At 38.0% G+C, this 23,786-nt stretch overlaps 2 protein-coding genes across 5 annotated transcripts in view; both read right to left on the bottom strand.

The window, feature by feature from the left end:
• The window catches only part of LOC143034413 (neuroblastoma suppressor of tumorigenicity 1-like), an 11,508-nt gene extending 7,937 nt beyond the window's left edge, over positions 1 to 3,571 (bottom strand). Inside the window, exon 1 of one of the 2 annotated variants that reach the window (XM_076200423.1) lies at positions 3,314 to 3,571. The gene's annotated coding sequence lies outside the window, so the exon portion shown is untranslated. The remainder of the gene's footprint in view (positions 1 to 3,313) is intronic. The other variant, XM_076200424.1, reaches the window with a different exon arrangement.
• A 7,421-nt stretch (positions 3,572 to 10,992) lies between these two features.
• LOC143034411 (mitochondrial mRNA pseudouridine synthase Rpusd3-like) lies at positions 10,993 to 21,959 on the bottom strand. Of its 3 annotated transcripts, none has more exons than XM_076200420.1 (8): positions 21,828 to 21,959; positions 20,626 to 20,819; positions 18,191 to 18,287; positions 17,625 to 17,823; positions 13,860 to 14,055; positions 12,690 to 12,806; positions 12,322 to 12,480; positions 10,993 to 11,306 (listed from the first exon to the last, which is right to left on the bottom strand). In XM_076200420.1, exons 2-8 carry the CDS (start codon positions 20,812 to 20,814, stop codon positions 11,076 to 11,078), a joined length of 1,188 nt encoding a protein of 395 aa, XP_076056535.1. In that variant the 5' UTR covers positions 20,815 to 20,819; positions 21,828 to 21,959; the 3' UTR covers positions 10,993 to 11,075. The 3 variants fall into 3 exon arrangements, with proteins under 3 accessions (XP_076056535.1, XP_076056536.1, XP_076056537.1); XM_076200421.1 differs by lacking the exon at positions 21,828 to 21,959 and adding an exon at positions 21,605 to 21,662; XM_076200422.1 differs by lacking the exon at positions 21,828 to 21,959 and adding an exon at positions 21,518 to 21,539.
• Positions 21,960 to 23,786: the final 1,827 nt, after the last annotated feature.

Here is a 23,786-nt window from a genome sequence, read left to right as displayed (position 1 = left end):
TTTCTTTAATAACCTCAGTAGAAGGACAATGTTGTCCTTTCTTTTTCAGAACCAAAATATATAAATAAATGAATAAGACAAGAATAGAAATAGATAAATAAAACATAAATTAGGTACATCACTACGCAATTTTTTAAATAAATTGATAATGCCTGTAATGATCTACGGATGAGAGACTTAGAAATTAACGAAGGTGATGGAGATAAATGATTGCACAGAGAGGAATGTCGATATCAATACTGAGTGTATTACTCACTGGACCCCGCGAAAGAGAAGCACAGAAGAAATAGATAAAAGAAACATGGAGAGGCGAGACGGAAAAGGTTTGCAGGAGTGACGTGGCAGAATTTGCCAGAGTTGTGCGACTTCTGGAGGTTTTTGAGAGAGGATTTTGTCCAGCAGTGGATTGTAAATGAATGATTGATATATAAATATTCGCACCGGGGATTAAATGCCAGCAATGTGGGCATCACTTAGCCTCCAGGACTCCCGTCTCTCGGCTCTGCAGAGTAGCTGCGCATGGGAAAGACTTAAGTTAGTAACTCATAACAGTGTTGGATCGTCATTGACACTTAGGGAGTGTGTCTTTCTTTGATATTGTTTATTTTCTACCATCTGGCTATCCAACACAGCCGGGAAACCAGCTGGAGGAGGCCATTTAGTCGCCAGCAATCCAACCATGTGACAGGTGGTACTGGGGCGGATTTACAAGATAGATAAATGTGCGTCAAACTATGAATTAACAATAAACCTTTGCGGATCATCCTGATCATCGCAATGCAATCAAAACAACAAAATTATATTGGGAAAATAAGAGATAATGAAGGAGGTCACACAAGAAGATAGATAAATGAGTAAATAATTAAATAATTAAATAAGTAAATAAGTAATAATTAGACAGATAAATAAATACATACATAAATAAATAGATATATAGATTAAAAAACTAATAAATATGTAACCAAAATTGAATAAAAACATACATAACTATATAAAATATATGAACAAATTAATAAAGATAAATAAATGAATATATAAGCAAACAAATAGCTATGTGTGATATATAAAGTGGATACTAGAATAGTACACAACCGTTTAGTTTCTTCAGTAAAGAATTTAGGAGACTGCCAGTGTGGTTTTACGAGTTGTAGATGCACGGTAGGTCAACTATTTGCATTGTGCATATTGATGAAGAACCTAGGAATATCTAGAAAATGAAATTGTTCTATGTTTTGTCGATTATATATAAGCCTACGACAGTATACATACAGATGTAATGTAGAAAATAACGAGAATTCTTAAGATAGCTGGAACATTTAATAGATGTGGTCTAAGACGGGTGCGTTTTTTCGCCGTTGTTATCTAACCTAATCTTAGAATGGGTAACTAGAAGCTGTGAATATAAAAGAGAGGGAGGAAGGTTGACTAACTGTATCGTTAGGGAATTAGCATATGCAGATGGTGTTCTTAGAAGAGAAGAGGAGTAAAGCTATAGATTTTGCAACAAGTAAACGTAAGCTTAATGGCGGAGGAGGAATAGAGAACGATGAACTAAGAATAAAGATAAAGAAACCAGCCTGTCTTAGACAAAGTCTCAACAAAAATATGTGGAATAAAAATGTGGATAAATTAAAATTTCTTGTTTAGAATGCTAACAGCTAAAAAATTATAATAATAACGAAGAAAGTAAGATACTGACAGCAGCTGTGAAGTCTTGGGACCAAAGTAATTTCAAAATGAACTAAATTAAGAGCATACGTTTTAGTAAAAACAATAGTACTATATCGTCGTGAAAGGGAGAATTAAAAGTTTAAAAGATATTATATCAAAGAAAATAGGACACGTATGAGCAAATATTTATACAACAGGAAGTGACAAGAAGCTTAAACGGGATAGTTACAGGAAGACAGCCAGTCATGGCAAAAAGTCGTCGATCACAAGATGTTGATGATAATAATAATGATAATATTGATGATGATAATGATAATAATAATAATGATAATAATAATAATAATAATAATAATAATAAAGATAATAATAATAATAATAATAACAATAATAATAATAATAGTAATAATAATAATAATAACATTAATAATAATAATGATAATAATAGTAATAATAATAATAATAATAATAATAATAATAATAATAATAATAATAATAATAATAATGATAATAATAATGATAATAATAATAATGATAATAATAGTAATAATAATAATAATAGTAATAATAATAATGATAATAATATTAATGAAAATAATAATAATAGTACCTGTAATAACAATAATAATGATAATAATGATAATAATAATAATAATAATGATAATAATAATAATGAAAATAATAATAATAACTGATAATAATAATAATAATAATAATAATAATGAAAATAATAATAATAATAATAACTGATAATAATTAATAATAATACAAATGATAATAATAATAATAATAATAATAATAATAATAATAATAATAATAATAATAATAATAATAATAATAATAATAATAATAATAATAATAATAATAATAATAATAATAATAATAATAATAATAATAATAATAATAATAATAATAATGGCACTACATCCCACAGATTACTTTACGTTTCCCAGATTTTCTTCTCCAACCCGACTCAATACGTTGTTTATGATTCATCTTTTGTTTTCATAATAATGACATCTACCCATTCGTATGTATGCACTTTCTCAAGTATATTTCTTCCGTGACTATTTTCATGTCTGCATTTCCTTAAGAATATTGCTACCATGACTAATATTTTTCAATTGAAGATTTACAGGGTAGATATTAGCAAATCACATTTATATGTATTTCTTTTAGGGAGATATTCTATATGGAAAACTAACTATTTTGAGAATTATACAGAAACGAGAACATGATGAGAAAGAGAAAGATACCACTAATTTTGAGAAATTCTTTTCTAGCGTACGGGAACCACCACTCCGAAGTAGACGCCTCTGTGATTGGTATACCTGCCCAAATCCACTTTCAATTTCAACAGATCAACTCTGTCCAGCATCTCCAGCCCTCTCTACCTTCTGGTTCTCCCACAAGGGCCTCAAACGAAGTGACGCTTTCAAGAAACAGGCACATTTGATAAATAACATACATTCGTGAGGCCACAAAACGTATGAGAACATCTTCAGGTAAATAAGACACACGCACGAACACACACACACAATCATCTTCATCCCAGAAAGACACAGGTTTTACAAATCCACACACAGGTTCTCCTAGCAAAGATCTAGAGGGATTCTGCTCCCACAGGACCTTCCTCTAATCCCACCTGGGCTCCCTGCAGATCCCACGGAGGATAAGGACGCACAGGAGAGAAAAACGAGATTTCTTCGGGCAGGCGGCAAGACGCGCGTCCTCCTTAACTGGAGAGAGAAGAGTTACTGAGAGCTGCGTGCGTGTGTGCGTGCGTGCGTGCATGTGTGTATGTGCGTGCGTATGTACCTGTATTCTTCTGGGTGAGTTGCTGTATGTAAGTTTGTATGTATGTATTTATGTACGTATCTATGTATGTATATATGTTTGTATGTAAGTATGCATATATGCATTTACCTAGTTGTATGTATGTATGTATGTATGTATGTATGTATGTATGTATGTATGCATGTATGTACGTATGTAAGTATATATGTTTTATGTACGCATGCATGTATATGTGTATGTATGTATGTATATATATTTGTTTAGACAAAATGTTGTAGCACATTTGTAAATAATAATCACGAAGAACCCACAGTCGGAATAAAAGGAAACTTAGAAGAAAGTATAACTTCTATATTTCGGCTAATAGCTATAGTCCTCTTCAGGAAATATAGAAGTTATACTTTCTTCTAAGTTTCCTTTTATTCCGACTGTGGGTTTTTCATGATTATATATGTTTGTATGTAAGCATGCATGTACGTGTGTATGTATGTATTTTGTATGTATGCATGTATATACAGTATGTATGTATAGAGGTATGTATACATGTATGCATGCATGTATGTATGTATGTATGTATGTATGTATATATGCATGTATGTGTGTGTGTGTATGCGTGTTTGAGTGATTCACCATGGTCTTGGATCACGTGTTAGACTCGTGATCGACAGCCATTTCCCTCCCGGAAGAGAGATCAGAGCTCATATATATAGGCAATGTTGTGACCTTACACGCGCATACACACACTCAACTCCCCGGCCACGAGAGTTGGAGTAACGACTCGCAGCGCAATTATACTGAAATTATTTCAGCCCTGGGCGGGATTCGAACCCTGACTGTCGTAGTAGCGGCCGCGAACTCTACTACTACGCCATCGGAGCAAAGGAAGACACGAGGGGGAAAAAAGGCACGACAAAAGGGAGGCGATGTAAAAAGGAAACTATACGCTAAGCGAGACTGAAGAGAACGGGAAGCGGAGGTAGGAAAGGTGTGGGAGGGAGGGAGGGAGGGAGGGATGGGGCAGAATGAAACCAAGCTATGCGGTCATATTATCCTGAGTCACCTGTCTGTGGGCAGTGGAGGAGGAGGAGGAGAAGGAGGGGGAGGGAGAGGAAGAAGTGGAGGAGGAGGAGGAGGAGGAGGAAAGAGGGACGGGGAGAGATAGGCGAAGGGGGAAGAGAAGAGGGCTGAGAGAGGACAAAAGACGAAGAGAGGATTTATTAACCAAAGATTATCCCGGCGCTTTCATCTTTGGGAGGCGTCGACGTTGACGTTATCTAGTTGGTCAGGGGCTGTTAGATCTTTTAAGGAAGTTGTGAAGTGATGGCTGAAGTGTTTTATTACCCAAAATTTGGTCTCGTTTGATCGTGTTTTGAGGGGGAAGATGAAAGAGTAGGTGCTTGTTGCAGAATGTTATGAATCGGTGGTGTTCAGGGTCTAAGTCCTTGATTCTGTGCTCCAAAGACTCAAGTATAAGGCCTCACAGTGCTGAGAAATGTTATGAGAAAAGAAGATTTTTTTAACATGTAAACACAGATGAAACGTAAAATAAAAGCTTTATTCGATTTGAATATAGATCAACCAAATTTATTGTTCTTTTCCCCAAAGGATATCTCCTGGATGCATCCACTTCACCCCTCTATCTGATGTATATGCTAAAAGGCTTCTTCTCTGGTAGTATTTATGGTATTGCGAGGTTATGTCTTGTGAGCTCATGTCTTTTCCTGAGCGCACTACAGTTCCATTTGTAAACGTCGGTCATGTTTATGTGATGGCAACTATAGTCCATGGATTCATGCGAGACCTCATTGTTTTTCGGCGTTGTTTCTTCAGGGTCTTTTTCGCATGAAGATTGGGCAGAATTCTGTTACTGACAATGAGATGGAAGCGTCTAAAGGAGTGGACGTCGCCTTTCGAGCCGCTTCATTGGTTGCCGGGGATGCCCACGTGAGATGGTACTCACCAGAAGGGTCGATTTGAACTGGGTGGAGATTTAGAATGTCTACGAGTGGATTTTGTGGACTGAATTCTGAATTCCTAGGAAAGACCACCCGCTTGAGCGAGATCATTTTTTGTGGGAGGGGAAGAATGTCTGTAAGAAAATGAAAAGATAGTAGTGTATAAAAGAGGGCTATTGCCACCGGGCGAATTAGCGAGCGATTAGGGGCTGCTGGTGGTCGTGGCTCGGGAGAAATGGACTGGGAGCTTGGACGGCGGCGCCGACGCCGGGATTAAAAACAGATTACAATCACCAAAAGTTCAGAAAATGGTAGGAGGCGTAGTAGGAGAGAAAGGTGGAAAAACAGAAAAATCTTTAGTGGGAACTGAAATGAGATGTAGTATAAGAGAAAGTTCGAAAGGAAGCGAATTTTAGTCGAAGAAAAAGTAAGTGTAGATGTTTGTGCGTGGGTCGTGGCTATGTTCGTGAGAGGTGTGTGTGTGTATCTTACGGGAAGTGAGTAGAGTTCACTTCCCGCGTGTAGAGCGCGTTCCTGATTAGCCCCAGGTAAGGCATGAGCTCTCCTGCTTTTCCCCAGGTTGGGTTTGAGTTGTGTATGCTTGTAGCCTGTCAATTATTGGGCTACATGCAATATTATTATTACTATTATTATTTCATCATTATTGCTATCACCAGTCAAAGCTGGTGAAGGGGTGTATTATTAATAGGTACGGTTATACACGTCTTATCGTGTACACCGCACTTAGGACGGGCGCAGCTGACAGATAGTCTGTACGGTGTGGTCTAGGTGTAATGTGTTGTATCAGGTGTTTGTGTCTGTCGTGCAGTTTTTCTATGTGTCTTGAGTGAAGTTTGTGTTTGTGTTGGTTGAGTGGACGGATGTCGGAAATTCGGTGTAGAGACTCAGTGGTTCTGAAGTCGCTCCATCGCGAACCCGTGATGAACTTGACAGCGGCATTCTGAACCTTCTGATGCTCGTAGTTATTAGTGGGACATGTCAGCTGGCTTAGTCCCGGGGACTGGCACGGAATCGGTGGACTGGTGACTTGGGGTGACATGATGGTAGAAATTGCTTTGGACACGCCTGACAACGATATCGCCATTTGTTTGCCAATGCATATGAAAAATAGTAAAACTAAATAAATATTGTTAGCATTTGTTGATATTTATGAGTATATGTCTTGTTACTATTTGCCATGGAATCCTTAGAAGATCTATGTGCACATTACTCAGCCCCCAAGCATGGTACCCTACGATCAAGCCCAGCCAAATGTACAAACTGCAACCAAGCTCACCTGCACAGTGAAATAGATAGATAGATAAATTAATAAATAAAAGATCCTTGTCTCATTGTGCCAGAGAGAAAACCGAAGACGAGTATGATAGAATTTTCTGGCCTGGAGTTACATTCACGGGACCACTACGATCCATCAGACGAATTTTCCTTTCACAATAATCCCACCCGAAGGACTATGTGGCTATGGGCTGTCCAGAAAAGGCCACCTGCTTTCGCGGGATCGGGTTTTGAGGACTGGGATTCTTGTTTAGGGACACTTATTAACAAAAATCTCAACCAACAAATTTAGAAAAGGGAACAAAGGTTAAGTCGTTGGGACAGTCAAAAAGACGGAAATGTTTTTACTGTTCAACAAAATGAAATGAGAAGGTGCAGTAGGAAAGACATTTAGAAAATAGATTAATTTCAGAAAGAGAGAAAGCGCGTGTAGATATTGAGTGTAGTTGTGTTGTTTGCGATGTATTTGTGATTTTGTATCCGTGTGCCATGCAGGAAAGGTTGCTGCGTCTACGCGAGTGCACATGCAATATTTGATTCCACCAGAACGATAATGGGACTCCCTACATATCCTCCTATTCCTTTCTCACGTGTTCCACTAGAAACTCCAGGTCAATCCCTCACAGGCTCACTCTTCATATGAAAAAAAAAAAAAAAATCATACCCCAACTCCCTCCATTACCCGCGGTCTCCACTCATCCTCTCCCTCGCACGTACTGCCTCAAAAAATAGTGTACTCGGCTCTCTAGGAGAAACCAGAGGTGATGGAATATATCAGCCTTACACTCTCCTCACCCCAAAAAGAACCATCAAACAACTGAGTTAAATAAATAAATAAATAAATAAAAATTATTAAAAAAAGTAGATAAGTAACTTAGAACAGCTAAATACAACAAAACATAACCATAATAAATTAAATACTGAAGAATGTAATAGAAGATATGATAAAGACAAAAATATGAATGCATTTGATAAAAAGGTAACTGCTGAGAAGATATTACATTTTCATAAGAAACCCAAAAAGAGAGAATTTGAAAAAATGAAAGGTGATGATTACAAGTTAAAAGAAAAGAGATTTAAGTTGGAAGACTGGAAAATAGAAAGCCAGGACGAATGAAGAAAATATCAGAGCTTAAACAAAGATAGATAGGGTGAATAAGTACACAAGATGAGGAGCAATTTCAATTGCAAAAAAAAAAGAAAACGTGAAGAAGTGATTAGGGGAAGAGGAGAAAGTGATTAGAGAAATATATCTATGTACCAAAGGTTTGTTCCCCTTACAAGGGAAGTAGCCAAGTCAAAATCCATGTACCCAGTACCACCCATTAAATAGCAGGTAAAAGTTAGTGCATTATTGTGGCATGATGCAAGAAGGAAAATTTACTAGCATGAAAAGAAAGAAATAAAAGGCAGAAAGCAAAACAAATTGTGTAACAATTGGCAATTAGAAAGGGGTACTCAAAGAAATCAAGGAAATATTTAGGTTAGGCAGTAAGGAGATGCAAAACCAATGATAATTAATTTCAAATCAAAGTATGGTAAATGAGAGCAGAGCCAGATTTACCAATAGGCATAGTGTGCCACTGGTCTAGGGCCCATGGGTAACTGGGTACCCAACTAATTTGTCATGCAAGAATGGCCTATCTATATGTAAATATTTTTCCCACATAAAAGGGAGATAGCCAAGTCAAAGGCATGTACCCATTCCACTCCCCTCCACCACCCTTTCCCCCCTCTCATCCTAACTCCTTATGGATGATGGGTCATCCCTGTATCCCACACACTACCCTGGGTCAGAAGCAATGTAGCAAGGCACAGAATAGAAAAAAAAAAATATATATATAATAACAAATTAATATATGAAAATGAAAATAAATAAATTAAATTAGGCAGATACTGTATTAAAGAGCAACACACATTTTATCAGTAAACAGTGACCATACTCTATTAAAATGAAAAATATTATATATTCTGTCTATATACCAAGAGTTTTTTCCCCCTTATAAGGGAGGTAACTAAGTCAAAGGCACATACCTATTCCCACCCATTTCACTCTCCCCACCCCCCATGGATGATGGGTCATCTGTGCATTTAGATACAAATATATGTCCTGCTACATTGCTTCTGACCCAGGGCAATGGGTGGGAATGTTGAATTGCTTGGTTATGATTACATGGATGTTGTCCATGTAGTAAGCCATGGAATTCAGAAAGCCATTTTGTGGAAATTCACTCCCCATGGTTTGCTAGGCTAATACCCACTTGAACCTCAACCTTATAGGTGGTTCAGAAAAGTTGATACACAAAAGCAGATGGTGTCCACATTATGCCACTGCAGTAATGTCAAAGTCACCTCAGGTTTGAGGTGAGCAGCAGATGGATGCCATTACCCAGAGTGGATGCCCTTCCTAACCTCTGTAACATGGCTATGGTTTCAACAGACACTGAAATACCCATGCAGACCAGGGGCCAAATTTATAAAAGATCTTAACCCCTAAGTCTAGACATAAATCTTCAAAATGGCGGACTTTTACCTAAATCCCTATGTCAGTGACCTAATGTGTGTCTAGAATGTCTAGACATAATCAGTTAGGTCGCTGACATAGTGATTCAGGTAAAATCTCTTCCATTTTGAAGATTTATGTCTAGACTTAGGGGCTAGGATCTTCTATAAATTCGGCCCCAGATGCACACAGACCACCAAACCACAGTGGGCTCCTTGTGGGCATCCTCCCAAATTCAGATGAGCAAGTTGGAGGAGGTTCTTAAGTCCAACACCAAACACAGAAAAAATAGACTATTAACAAAAAAGATGTATATATTGACTGATGTCACAGATTTAACAAAGTTGTCTACTGAGGTAAGTTAAAGAGAATGGATTAAGTTCTTCAACCTACTATATACACAAACTTGTGTTCCACCCTCTGTGCAACTTCACTTGCCCCTTGTTCAAAGGAGCAGTACACAGTATATGAACTCATTCATCCTTCAGGTTTCTTAGAATGCAACAGTATTATTGAGTGATAAATGTGAAAGACTTTGGGATAATAAGACAAAATCTATATCATAATCAGTTTATATACACAACTTCCTGACTTCATCTTCCTACCACTTCACTTGATTCAAAAGGCCTTTGGTGTGTGTGTGTATATATATATATATATATATATATTATCTATATACCAAAAGCTTTTTCCCTCTTATAAGGGAGGTAGCTAAGTTCTCCCCACTCCCCTCCACCACCCTTTCCTCCCTCTCATCTTAGCTCCTAGTGAATGATAGGTCATCCCTGTATCCCGGCCACTGACCTATATCAGAAGCAATATAACAAGACACAGTACATCCACAGCAAGGCCACTTCACTTAATAGGTGACCCCTGCTCTCCATCCCTTCATAAAAAAGAGAGAGAGAGAGAGAGAGATGGGGAGAAATCCCTTTGGGTTACATCAAAATATCATTCACACATAAACACCCCCTACCCCCGCCCCATCCCTTCCTTCCTTGAATAACAGTATCATCTGTACACAGTCACTCTCCACTCATCCCTATCTCCTTCCTTCTCCCTTCCTTGCTCAACAAACATTCCCCACTTGCTCAATGCACCCTTCACCTATCCATCCATCTCATCCTTGGTCATCCCCTCAAGTTCACTCCCTTCACCTCTGCCTTCCATGCCTCTTTTACTTATGTTTCATCACTCATTCTTTCCATGTATCCAAACCATCTCAATAATCTTTCATCAGCCCTACCTGCCATCTCCTTTTCTACTCCCACCCTCCTCCTCACCTCTTCATTTCTCACTCCATCCAACCTAGTAACCCCTACAATACTTCTCAGACATTTCATCTCAAACACATTCAAAGTTTTCCTCTTTAGTATGGGTTGCTTTTGTGTGAATTATATTTTGACATAGTCCGAAGGGATTTCTCTCAGTCTTCTCTTGCTTAAGTGAAGTGCCATGCTGTGAATGTACAGTATCTTGCTACATTGCTTCTGACCCAGGGCAGTGGGTGGGATACTTGGATGACCCGTCATCCATGAGGAGCTAAGATGAAAGGAAGGGGTAGTTGAGGGAAGTGGAATAGGTGGGAATAGGTACATGCCTTTGACTTAACTACCTCTCTTGTAAGGGAGAAAAAGCTCCTGGAATATATATATATATGTTGAGACATTCTGACAGGTTGACGTAAGCGGAGTAGGAAACACAGGAGTCTTAGTCAAGACTAAGACTACTGTGTTTCCTACTCTGCTTACATCATATAAATATATATATATATATATATATATATACACATACATATATATATCCACTTCTTGGGTCAGAAGCAATGCAGTCAAACATCATCCATAAATTCCCCTTCACATCATCTCAACCTCTTCTTTCACATCCTCTTCAATGGGCTCAGCCATGAGCCCCAGCTGGAAACATGACCATATGAAATGTTGAGGTGGCTGGGCTGTAATATTTAATGAGGTCTTCTTTGTGCCATATTGCTCCAAGCATATATTGTACAGGTGGAGATGACAGGGGATAAGCTCTTGGGTATTCTCACTCAACCCCAGTCTCGACAGAGTTGAAGGGAAAATTTTCTGAAGAGAAAAACAAGTTATAAATAAACACAGCAATCAAATTTATAAAAACATATATATATGTATATATATATATATATATATATATATATATATATATATATGTATATATATATATATATATATATATATATATATATATATATATATATACACCAAAAGGCCACTTCCTCTGTATAAGATGGGGTGGTCTAATGAAAGTATACACTGACCCTTTACCTATCTCACACCCATGTTTTGTCCCTAATATCTTAGCTCCATGTGGATCAAGAGTCATTCCTGTCCCCTGCCTACTACTCAGGTCAGAAGCAATACAGCAAGACACAGCATTTACACAGCAGGGTTTGACATCTGAAGCTAGTTTACTCCTAGCCAAGTTCATAGTAAGGGCATACTACTTTAAGTTCCTATGCTTCAAAAAAACCTTTATATGGAGGCAGTGTCCTAGTCCTTTCAATTCAAACTAATCATCTATCCCTTCTACTACCTTACATTTCACCTCTAGTACCTCTATGACTCCATCTCATCAGAGCAATACTGTCCCCAAGGATGAAAATACTGGTGAAGGTGATAGAGTACAATATAATGTGGGACTGAATGCAGTTATGAGCTCATGATAAAGGACTGTATGTTATAATGATACACAATGACAGAAATGTCATGATTCATACAGAACAACTGCATGATGCCATTGTTATAATATTCATAGAATAAACAGTGCCATAATACTCACAAGGCAACTGCATGCTGTCATGAAACAGTACTACTGTACAATATCACAGTACAAAACTGATATCTACCACAAGGATAGCTATGCTGATGTGATACATAAGGATGTGATGTTACAATGCAACACAATTATCAACTGCCATGACATGGGATGACTACATAATAATGGTACAGGACAGCTGTATACTGTCATGATATAGGATGACTGTACAATATTACGATGCTTACAGGGCAACTATACACCCATAATACTTGTATGAAAAATACTTATGGTAATGGTACTTACAGGAGGACTGTAAGCTGTCATGTTGTGCGGACTTATCAGAACTGGATTCCCACCAACTCTGCGTACACGACCACCATAGAGCATGTCACCCAGGATGGGGCTATAGTTATATGCACACCACACCCGAAGGAAGTGCCATCGTTTATTCTGGACTTTCACCTATACAAACAAAAATTTCATTATTGTGTTGATCTGTTACTACAGTCATATTCATTAAAATTAATAAAAAATTCCAAGGCAATTTTAAACTTTTTTGCTGCAAAGTGGATTTCCTTCATTTAGCAGCAGATAGAATAAATGGCTTATGTCACAAAACACAGCAAAAGTTAAACTGGTTAAGAGGATAAACCAAAATATATCTTACATACCTCTACTAGACTACTCATGGTCTCACTGTTGTTAACAAGGACCTTGTGGTGAACGCAATTAACCTTGACCAAAGCCTCCTTCACTGCAGTTTTGGTGTATTTTAAAGTGATGACAGGCTGTAGGATAAACATAGATAAGCTTCCATAAAAAAAAAAAAAAAAAATAAAGAAATAAACAAAATAAACAAATAAGATAATAATAATAATAAAAAACATATAAAACGAAAAAGTAAATACACAAAATATGTATATACATATATATATATATATTTGATCTAACTCCATGGTACTCCTTTGGTAGTAAATGGGCTTGAAATTAAACATACTAAACACTAGTATATCATGGAATATTTTTTTGTTATCTTTATCTATTTTGCCATGAGGGGACAGAGAGGGGGGTCGCCGAATTAATGAAGCGCCTTACTGTGGATGTGCAGTGTCTTGCGACACTGTTTCTGACCCAGGGTAGTGGACAAGATGCAGGGATGACCTGTCATCCAGGAGGTGCCAAGATAAGAGGGAGGGAAGAGGGTAGAGGGGAGTGGAGTATGTAGGGGATGGAATGGGTGGGAGTGCTTTCTATGCCTTTGTTTTTTGGCTACCTCTTGTGTAAGGGGGAAGAAAGCCTTTAATATATGTATGTATGTATGTATGTATTCTGCCAATGTTCTACTTTTGTATAGTATCCCAGGTCTCTTTTGCAGTAGACCCATGGCTTCCTGATATATGGCTATGGCCAACCAGGCAGGACCATAGGTCATTCAAGGAAGAAATACAGTGCTGTTGTCTAGGGATTGTTAGTGTAAGGCACTGTAGGATGAGGAGTTTAGTGTCTTCTGTGTGATGGTGGCATCTAGGGTAGTTTGGTTCTATGGCCAGGCCTATTCTGGACTGAAACTGAATGCTGGATGGTAACTTGGTTTATGTATGTGTGTATAAATAATATCACATAACAGATGGTCATTTACATCAACTCTGTCTTGTAAGCAGAGACTGGTGGGCCAACCACCTCAGGGATTATTTATTACAGATGTTATAGCTCCCCCATATGATACCCCAGGACTGTGATCATGGTCCAGGGGAATAACCTAATTCTTTAATTACCATAAATTTCAGTCAAATTAGTGTGAAAATCAGAGTAAACATCTGCTATTGCATAACTTCACCTACCACTTTGCCTTTCTCTTTCACATCTTCCAGTGCCATGCCAACTTTGCCAGTATAGGTCTCAGGATTGGTTTTGCCAAGGACAATGGCCCAATAGGTCAGAGGAGGTATCTGGGCAGCAAGGGATCTTCGCAGGCTCTTCTGCACTTTTGCCTTTGTCTCTGGCTGGGTCCCAAGGAGAGTCACACCACTAGTCCACCTAAAAGTATTTAGTTTCAAACAGTGCTTATTTACATATCTTATTTAATGGTCCCTGGAAGATGTATTTGTTTGACAATGTATGCCTACATAATGTATGATCTGTCATACAATAATGTATTGTAATGCACATCCCACAGGAATGCCTTGGATGAGTTAGCAGATCCTTCTGTTTACAGGTCAACATTTACTAAAACCATTATGATCTGTGGTGGGGAAAAAGAATACTGCCACCAAGTCTTCCCACTTCAGTCATAAAAGGCGACAAAAACGGGATGGGGATAGGACTAAGCATCCTTCTCCCTGTAGCACCAAAGGGGACATTCCTAAAAAAAAAAAGCAAAGGCTTAAGAGGGTCTGGGAGGAATTTTCCTATCAGAACCCTAAGGTTTGGGTCTTTCAATGAGCATTAATGTGAAACAGATGAGAGTAAAAGGGAAGAGATAAGCAGTATATTTGTGAGAAGAAAGATGGATGTGTTGGCATTGAGTGAAACTAAGTTGAAAGGGTGGGATGAGTTTGAGTTTGGGAATGTATTTGGGGGTCTCAGGAGTGAAGAAAGGATGAAGGAGAGAAGGGGTGGCTATACTAGTAAGTGAAGAGATAGGAAAATGTGTGGTGGAGTGGAAGGAGGTTTCTTCAAGGTGAATGTGGATGAAGGTGAAGCTGGGAAGGGAGATTTGGGTTTTTGTAAGTGAATGGGCCTGGTAGTGAGAAGAGTGTAGAGGAAAGGGAGGCTTTTTGGTTAGATTTAAATGAGTGCATAGAGGGTTTAGAGAGAAATGTCAATGTAGTGCTATTTGGGAGACCTTAATGCTAGGGTAGGAAATTAACTAATTGACGGAGTGCTTGGGAAGTGTGGAGTTCCAGGAAAAAATCATAGTGGAGAGTTGATGGTGAAGATATGTCTAGAGAGCTGATGATAGCAAATACAGTGTTTAGGAAGAAAGTCCAGCATAAGTACACATGGGAGAGGGTAGTAGAGCATTAATGGACTATGTAGTGGTAATCAGGAGTATAGTAGGAAGAGTTAAGGATGTACGTGTTCTAAGGGGAGAGAGTGGGGATATATCAGATAATTTTTTGGTGGAAGGTAAGTTGAGAGTGGAGGATAGATGGAGAAAAAGGAAAAGGACAGAAGGTAGGAAGGTGCTTAAAGTGAACTGCTTAAATGTGAAAAAAAGGAATAAGTGGGAGAGGAAGGCATGGAGGTGGAGGTAGAGTGAAGAGTGAGAGAAGCAAATAAATGCCTTGGGGGATTAAAAAGTTTAACAAGAAACATTTAGGAATGGATGCTAAGAGGAGATTGTATGAAGGAATGATTGTGCCGACAGTATTGTATGGGACAGAAATGTGGAACATAAGTGAGGAGGAATTTGAATGTGTTTGAGATGAGGTGCCTGAGAAATATAATAGGGGTTACTAGGCTGGATAGAATGAGAAATGAGGAGGTGAAGAGGAGAATGGGGGTGGAATGGGAGTTGGGAAATAGAACTGTTGAAAGAGTATTGTGATATTTTGGACACATGGAAAGACTGAATGAAGAAAGATTAATAAAAGAGGTGTGGAAAGCAGAGGTGGAAGGACAGAACATCAGGGGACGACCAAGGATGAGATGGATGGATAGGGTAAAAGAAGATAGGGGTGAATGGAGAATGGTTATGCATGGATGATTCTGTGATGCATGGAAGGAAGTGGGTGGGGGGTGGGGGGTGAGGGAGTATGTATGAAAAATAATTTGATGCAGAGCAAAGGGATTTCTCCCCATCTTCTCTTTTTCTGCATGAGGGGATGGAAAGGGGGTCACCAGTTAAATGAAGTGGCCTTGCTTTGGATGTGCTGTGTCTTGCTACACTGCTTCTAACCCAGTGCTGTGGACAAGATGCAGAGATGACCCATCATCCACAAGGAGCCAAGAAAAGAGGGAGGGAGGGATGGTGAATGGGAGTGGAGTAGAAATGGGTGGGAGTGGATTTATGCCTTTGACTATGGCCACCTCCCTTGTAAAGGGGAAAAAGCTGTTAGTATATGTATTAGATACCTCTTAGATTCATGATTGTCTGGAATGAGCAATTTAATGATGATTTCTGGAGTGAAATTTCCATTCTATTATCTTTAAGCCACTGTTCTAATTTATCTAATTTAGCTTGTGCATTCTTAGCAATTATTTTGTAGTTGCTATGTTAGATTGTTATCATTTGGTCATATGCATAGGTGAGTGCTAAGGTGTTATGTTCTGAATCTGGTGTTGGGAAATAGTTTGTGAAGAAGTTAAATAGTATAGATGAGAGTAATGCTCCTTCCACAACTCCACTGTACACTTTTTTGGTCCCTGAAATTTGGGTGATTTGGTTTTCTCTGCACTATCTGTCAGCTAAGAATTTTTTTGTGATTCAACACTACAACCTTTTCTGATAACATATGTCTAGAAATTTTACCAAATACCTTTTAATGACTAATGATACCATAACTATGCTTTCAGGCATTTTCTTTTTGAACTCCTTCAACACTTGGGTGGCGATTGTAGGAAGTGTGCTGGTGGAGTGAACATCTTTGAATCTATGTTAGTTTGGGGCGGTTTCTTTCTCCTACTTATCTTTCCATCAGCTTGGGTATAGTGGACAGTAGTGGGATTGGTCTGTCGGATGCTGGGTTTTCAGATGATATATTATTATATTTCTGTTTTCTAGATAAATGGGTTTGAAACTTAGATTTAGAAAAGTGTTTGTTTACGACATTCAGTTATTGTTTTGGTGAAGGCATTTTCCCTTAGGTTACTCCAACTGCTTCATGTGTAAAAGGTGCATTCAATTTTATTTTTGATGTTTCACAGATCCCTCCATTTTTGTTTTTGTTTCCCTATTCATTGTATTTGTATGCTTTTACAATTTCTTTCTTCTTGTTGTTCATAATTTTGCAGTCTTTATTTAATCATTGTAGTACTTTTTTTTATGAATATCTCCAATGTGTAGTTGGGTTGTGTTTTTTTCAGTAGCCTCTTGGCCTAAATGGTTACAGACTCAGATAACAAAACAAGAACTCCAAGGCTGGCCATCAAATTCTCTATTCCAGTCAACTCCCCCAGACACTAACCCTACAGAGAAACCCCTTAAATGGCAACTAAGACCCACATTAGCATATTTGTATTCAGGTCACCTTCTAGATTTAAGAATACCAACACAGACCATGTCTAGTTGAATACAAATTACCCAAAATGAACTCGCCAAACAGACACTGAACACCTCATCTAACACTGTCCTGCTTTAGCCTCATCCAGACAATAACACAATATCTCTTCCATGGTGTGATGAATGGGCCAATCTGGTGACTGTTGCTAGCCACCTGGGAGCCATGGGTGTTCTACATGAGAGACTTGGAGGCAATATATTTCTAATGTATTGTGTTCATGGCTATTTTCCCATGTTTTGACTCACAAGATTTTTGCCATTCTTCTGATACCAAATAATTTCAGGCAGCCATGGGAGTGCCTTCCACTAGTACAACTAAATTATATTCTTCACTGTATGGAAACACTTGGATACTTCTCAATTATAATAAACAATAATATACCTTTCTGGAGCCTTGATGATTTCCATGTGTGGTACATCATACAGATCCTTGAGAAGAGGTAGAGCATCTTGCAAGGATGGAATACCTTCAGGAGTTACTCCTGAGCTAAGAGTCTGAATAATGTTTTGCCTGGTTTCCAAATCCGTCAGATGACCCAGGATAGGAATGCCATAGGGCTTGTTCACTGCTAATAGTCCATCTGAAAAACAGATGTAAACATATCTGTCAACCTGAAGTTTATCCCTATGGGAATGCATACAACTTTCTGGATTAATTCTTTTTTCATTTGAGCTGTTTTAGGACCATCTTTCCAAATGTGATATTATTTTATTTTACCAATCTGCAGCACTTTTCCCAGATAAAGGATCTTAATTTGAATGATCACTGGTAAGTTATCCAGTCCTTAATATTAGAACTGTGAAAAAAAAAAAAAAAAAAATTCTTTGGTAAAAATCATATAAAATTACTTTATACAACTATAAATTTTATATAATCAATAAGCTGAATATCACAAGTACTTCATAAAGAAAAAATCCATGAACTAAACATGCAACAAAATCTTTTACCTTGATAATATGTCTGGCTTTGCTTCAAATGCTGAGCAAATTCTAACTTAGTTTTCCATGGATACAACTGACGGAATGTGTGTTTTTTTTCTGTTTCCTGAAATCAATGTCATCACCTCCATTAGATACAAACATGACACTTTCCTCTTTTTGTATATCATTCGTAATACAGACTATACATCTGCAATACCCTGTGGTGAAGATGAAGTATCAAATTACTTTTTTCCATTAAAAATGAACAGTGACAACTGACATGAGATGAGCTCAATCAATACACATTATGCCCTTCACTTTGATGATTCTTTTTACATAATGAACTCCAACTCCTAATATTTAATCAAGACAATATACATACACACATACCAAAGGACTCCTTTCTCCTTAAAAGAGGGGCACAAACCCCATATCAATCCAAAACCAGTTCATTGCCTTTCCCATCTTAACAGATCACAAATGAAAGGTCATTCCTGTACCCTGTCACTCTGTAAATGGTGTGAAGGTGTGGGTGTGGAAGGTGCAAAATTGTCCTCAGCTCCCACATACATTCATTCCCTTGTAAAACACTGTTAGATAAGACTTGGTTGTCTGGTGTGCTAAGGAGAGCATGAGCAGTCTGGCTGCTTGCCATGGTCCCCTTCCTGTTGCACTGCATTGCCCTAGCAAATTTGCAGCTCAAGCACAAAATCTCTTCCCAGCTTTGCTGCTATGGAGGATATTCTCCTTGGAATCAAGTATAATGAAACTATGTCTGAATGGACCTGAGTAGAACAGGTTGCCATATAATGAAGCAATGGATGTAAATCATCTCTGGCTGTCAGGCTCTGCTGTGAAAGTGCTGTCAGATAACAATGATAATTACGATGTTATTTACCTTGACTTTAGCAAAGCGTTCGACAAGGTGCCACACCAGAGACTACTAAATAAAATCAAAGCCTATGGCATAGGAGGAAAATTGTTAGAACGGATTAGAGCTTGGATTAGTAACAGAAAACAGCGGGTTACCATAAATGGAGTAAAATCTAGGTGGGGCAATGTTACTAATGGGGTCCCCCAAAGCTCAGTTTTGGGTCCCTTGTTGTTCACTATGTACATAAATAACTTAGTAAATTTGTGGACAACACTAAAATAGGATGCCAAATCAGGTCAGGAGACAACTCAGATTCTGCAGGATGATCTTAACAAATTGTTCACATGGTTGGTGAAATGGCAAATGAACTTCAAAATCTCTAAGTGTAGCTTAGATAACATGATTTTAGAGAAAACTGAGTGCGAGAGAGACTTGGGAGTTCTAGCGAGTCCAGACCTTAAAACCAGGAAACAGTGCATTAGTGCCAGGAATAAAGCTAACAGAGCGATGGGTTTCATTGCTAGGATGGTAATGAATAGAAGTGCAGTGGTAATTATCAAACTCTATCTAGTAATAGTTACACCCATCCTTGACTTTGCAGTATAGTTTTGGTTTCCGTCCTACAGAGTAGACATCAATTCACTAGAATCAGTACAGAGAAGAATAACCAAAATGATACATAGACTCAGAAATTTGCCTTATGAAGAAAGGCTTAGGCACCTTAACTTACACTCTCTGGAAAGACACAGAGTACGGGGTGACCTAATAGAGGTGTTCAAGTGGATCAAAGGCTTTAACAAGGGTGATGCAAACAAGGTCATCATATTAAAACAACAGGGCAGGACTCGCAGTAATGGATTTAAACTGGACAAATTTAGATTTAAGAAGGAAATAGACAAGAATTGGTTTACTAATAGGGTGGTCAATAAATGGAATACACTTAGTAACCATGTTGTAAGGGCTGAAACTATCAGTTGTTTAAAGAAACAATTAGACAACTTTATGGATGGGGATAACAGGTGGTGATGGATACAGAGCTGCCTAGTGTAGGCCTTATGGTCTGTTGCAGTCTCCTTCATTCTTATGTTCTTATGTATCTTTAACCCAAGATTTGTAACAGGGAACAGGGCTCTTCATCTACAAGGTGTTTAGATGGGAAAGGTGACAAATGGGTTTGGATGAATGTAGGATGGGAAAATGCTAATGTTCAGGTGTAGACCCTATATTTGGTGTCTAATTACCCATTATTGAAATATCTAATGTGTAACAGACACAAATGGATTAACTTGCCTGCTGAGGTATTTACAAGTGAACTCATGCTGACTTGTCTAAACTTGTTATCATAACTATTATCTTCTGTGTAAATATCTTGAAAATAATCTAGCTTCTATTATGTACATTAGCCATATCAGGCAAGATTATCTGCATCAACAGAGATGTGAAATACAGATATGAAAATCTTTCATGGCCCTTTTCTTACAATGTATTTATAAATATCTCCCACTGACCTGTATATTTACTGACATCCTATTCTCCAATCTAAAGAGAAAATGATATAATAATTACAACAGACACAAATACTGCTTACTGTTAACAACTTTTTGCGAATTCTCTTTTCTTCATGGCTACTTAAAACTTCCTGGGTCTCCTTTTTCTTCTTGCTTTTCTGCTTTGTATACCTCTTTGCTTTGACAGCTATTGATAGATGCCTTAAACTTGCACATGGCAAACAACAATGCTTTCTAAATGAAGACAGAACCCACAACTTCATTTCCATTTTTGCTGGAAAATATTATACTGTATCAATGCCAAATTTTATACAACAATTGCTCAAATGTCATCAACTACAAGTGGCTAACCAAAGCTATCTCCATATCTTAAATTCCCTAATCATATCATACATGAAAATAACGAAATTCCTAATTATTAATAAAGGTGTGAGGCTACTGAAAATAGCTCTCCATCCTATCTTTAGTTGCCTGAAACTGAAAGCAGTGCAAAATATCTGCTTTTGGTCATTTGGAAGAGAAAGGTATAGGTTGCGGCATTTTTGTTTCACATTAGTTTAATACAGCCACTTTACTTCTCTAGCACTTATTGCAAAGCTGGGAGACAGGTCATCCCATAAATATTTTGGACAATCATTATTAAAATTTAAATTACTTAAACCTTTCATGGGTCAAAGTCAGATGTGCATGTGGGAGGGAATTGATACTCAAAACAAGAGAAAAAATAAAAATAAAATAAAATAATAAAAAAGCAAGTTAAATTGCCTAGATTTGACAAAATGTCACACTTTGACCATAAGATAACTTCCAAGTCCAAAATAAGAAGCTGGACGATACAATTTTTACTATAGATAGAACTATTAGTGATTGGTCTATGTTTACTACACGGTGACCTTAGATTCCTTTGCTATTTTCACTGGAAAGTGAAATTGGAATCGTTTGTTATTTTCATTCTATTAATAGTCAGGGGACCTTTCTATTTCAAAGCTGACACCTTGCTGATGGGGGATATTGGTTTTTTGAAAGGCGAGGTTACATCGAAGCGTAAAATGCACACACACGTGCGAAACTAGTTTGGTTGCAGCTTGTTTATGTTTACCTGCTCCAACGTAGCATAAGAGAAAATGGCTAAAAATGTGATGGACTAGATGGAAATGACTTAAGAAAAATCACAATATAATCCCATATATCAAACTGTACATATTCGTTTTCAATACTTCACTGTAGTTTATCTGACAAAAATAAATGCCTACATAACCGTCAGAAGTAATAACACGCATACTTAGTCAAATCGTGTTATGGCATATCACAAAACTTCAAGCTAGCTTATTTAAACCATTTCCCAAACATATCTTGGATGTGAAAGTTGATAATGTAATAAATTTGACCAGATTACTTAATTCTGTACCCTTTCTATGTCGCTAATGACAATGTTTATTATTATTTTGGTACGTGTTGAGTTGATATCATTAATCTACATAAATTATGGTAAATTTCTTTGGTGCGTGTTTGATCTTTGCACATCTAATACCACAATCACTATTCAGTAGTACAGGGGCACTGATCGAGTCTTTCTTTAAATTTGCTAATAGCTGGGGCCTACAGTGTAAATAAATCAAATAATAGAGAAGAATTGAGGAGAGATTTGTTTTAATCAATTTATAACGCTCAAGGAGCGTCAAACCTAGTACAAAAGTATGTCCAGAGTACTAGTGACACACAGGACACTCTCGAATCATAACTAAAGGAATTATTTGTAATTTATCACCCACTAGTGCGGGTGATACAAAAGTATATATACAGTGATCACCTTCTGGCAAATATTTACATATATTATAAGTAATCGTCGATGAGGTAACAAAGTTGTTGGGATATAGGGTGTAGCCTAGCCTCCACGATGTGTACCTCGGCACCTGTCTGGTCTCACCCATCTACACCGTGCGGTGGCCGGATTTGCGTCGGGCACGCATAGCATGTGTAGTCTCACCCAAGATCTAAGGGTATAAGGTCTAACCACTTCCGACCGAATTTCGAGGGAGTTGGCGCAGCGGGCCCGTGAACGTCACCTGGCTGTTCAAAGTGGGGTTGGCGGGTCCTATAGCTGTCAGTTGAAGCTGGTCCGTCGTTCGAGAATGTCGTTGTCTTCGCTCGCACCGCTCCACGCAATTAGTTATATTCTGACAAATATTATATGAAATATATATATAAATATATATAAAATATCCTGTCTAAATATATCCTGTCTAATAAAATGTTCCTGTCTATATATATGAATATATAATATATATGATATATAATATATAAAATATTATAGTTCCTGTCTTCCTTGGCGTTTCACAGTTTTCTTCAGTGTTTCACAAAGAGAAAACGGACCCAGCCTAATGACGTCAGAAGCTGCGCACAATAATTTAAACGGTCTGACCTGTATATTTAGACCTTGGTCTCACCAGAAGTTCGCTGCATCTGTATGCATGTGGAAGTGGAAGGACGTTCTTGTGGTGTTGGATGGTTACACTTGAAGTCCTCTCAGCATTACCACGGTGACGTGTAGGGAAGTAGGTGGCTTATCGTACCATCCATTTATAATAGGGCAATAGTAGTAGCAGCTGGCAGATCCATACTACAGATATTCCTTGTTATTATGTCCAGGGAACAACAAACCTAGTGCAAAAGATAACTATATACAGATTATTAGTGATACTTAAAACATTTCCGAATCATAACTGACTGATTTATTTATGTACAGTTTAACACCCACCAAAGTGAAGGTGTTGCAATAGGATTAATTCTAATTTATCACCTTCAAGCAAATATTTACAGACATCAAGAACTGATTGTCGATGAGGTATTAAAGGGGCTATCGTGGGGCAATCAATGCAGTAGTGCTCTAGACTGTTGGCATTAGGGGTGTTGCACAGCCTGCACGAAGAGTACCTCGGTACACCTTCGGTCTCACCCACTTGCCACACTGGTCTGTAGCCGAACCTGAGTCGGGCACTCACAATAAGTCCATTACGTCTATACTTATAGGGAAGAGGAAGAAAATTCTCGTAGTGTTGGATGGATACACTTGTAGCCCTCTCAGCATTGCTACGGTGGCGAGTAGGGGAGTAGGCAGCTTGTCTCACCGTTCGCTTGTAAGAAGGTAGGAAGGCAGTAGTAGAAGTGGCAGCTGGTGGATCCATACTACAAGTTGTCCTTGCTAGCCGATCAGCGGTGTCATTGCCTAGGAGTTCAATAT

This window comes from Oratosquilla oratoria, chromosome 17, assembly GCF_046742065.1.
Source record: "Oratosquilla oratoria isolate Oo_2021 chromosome 17, ASM4674206v1, whole genome shotgun sequence".
Classification (NCBI taxonomy): domain Eukaryota; kingdom Metazoa; phylum Arthropoda; class Malacostraca; order Stomatopoda; family Squillidae; genus Oratosquilla; species Oratosquilla oratoria.
This window is presented reverse-complemented; position numbering and strand designations above follow the sequence as displayed.

Excerpts from the sequence above, each read along its gene's own strand:
- LOC143034411 (XM_076200420.1), bottom strand. The coding sequence starts at position 20,814 with ATGGAAATGAAGTTGTGGGTTCTGTCTTCATTTAGAAAGCATTGTTGT. Across the intron at positions 14,056-17,624 it reads ATCATCAAGGCTCCAGAAAG|GTGGACTAGTGGTGTGACTC; the intron begins GTATATTATTGT and ends AAATACTTTTAG. Across the intron at positions 11,307-12,321 it reads TGACAGCTTACAGTCCTCCT|AAAATTTTCCCTTCAACTCT; the intron begins GTAAGTACCATT and ends TTTTCTCTTCAG.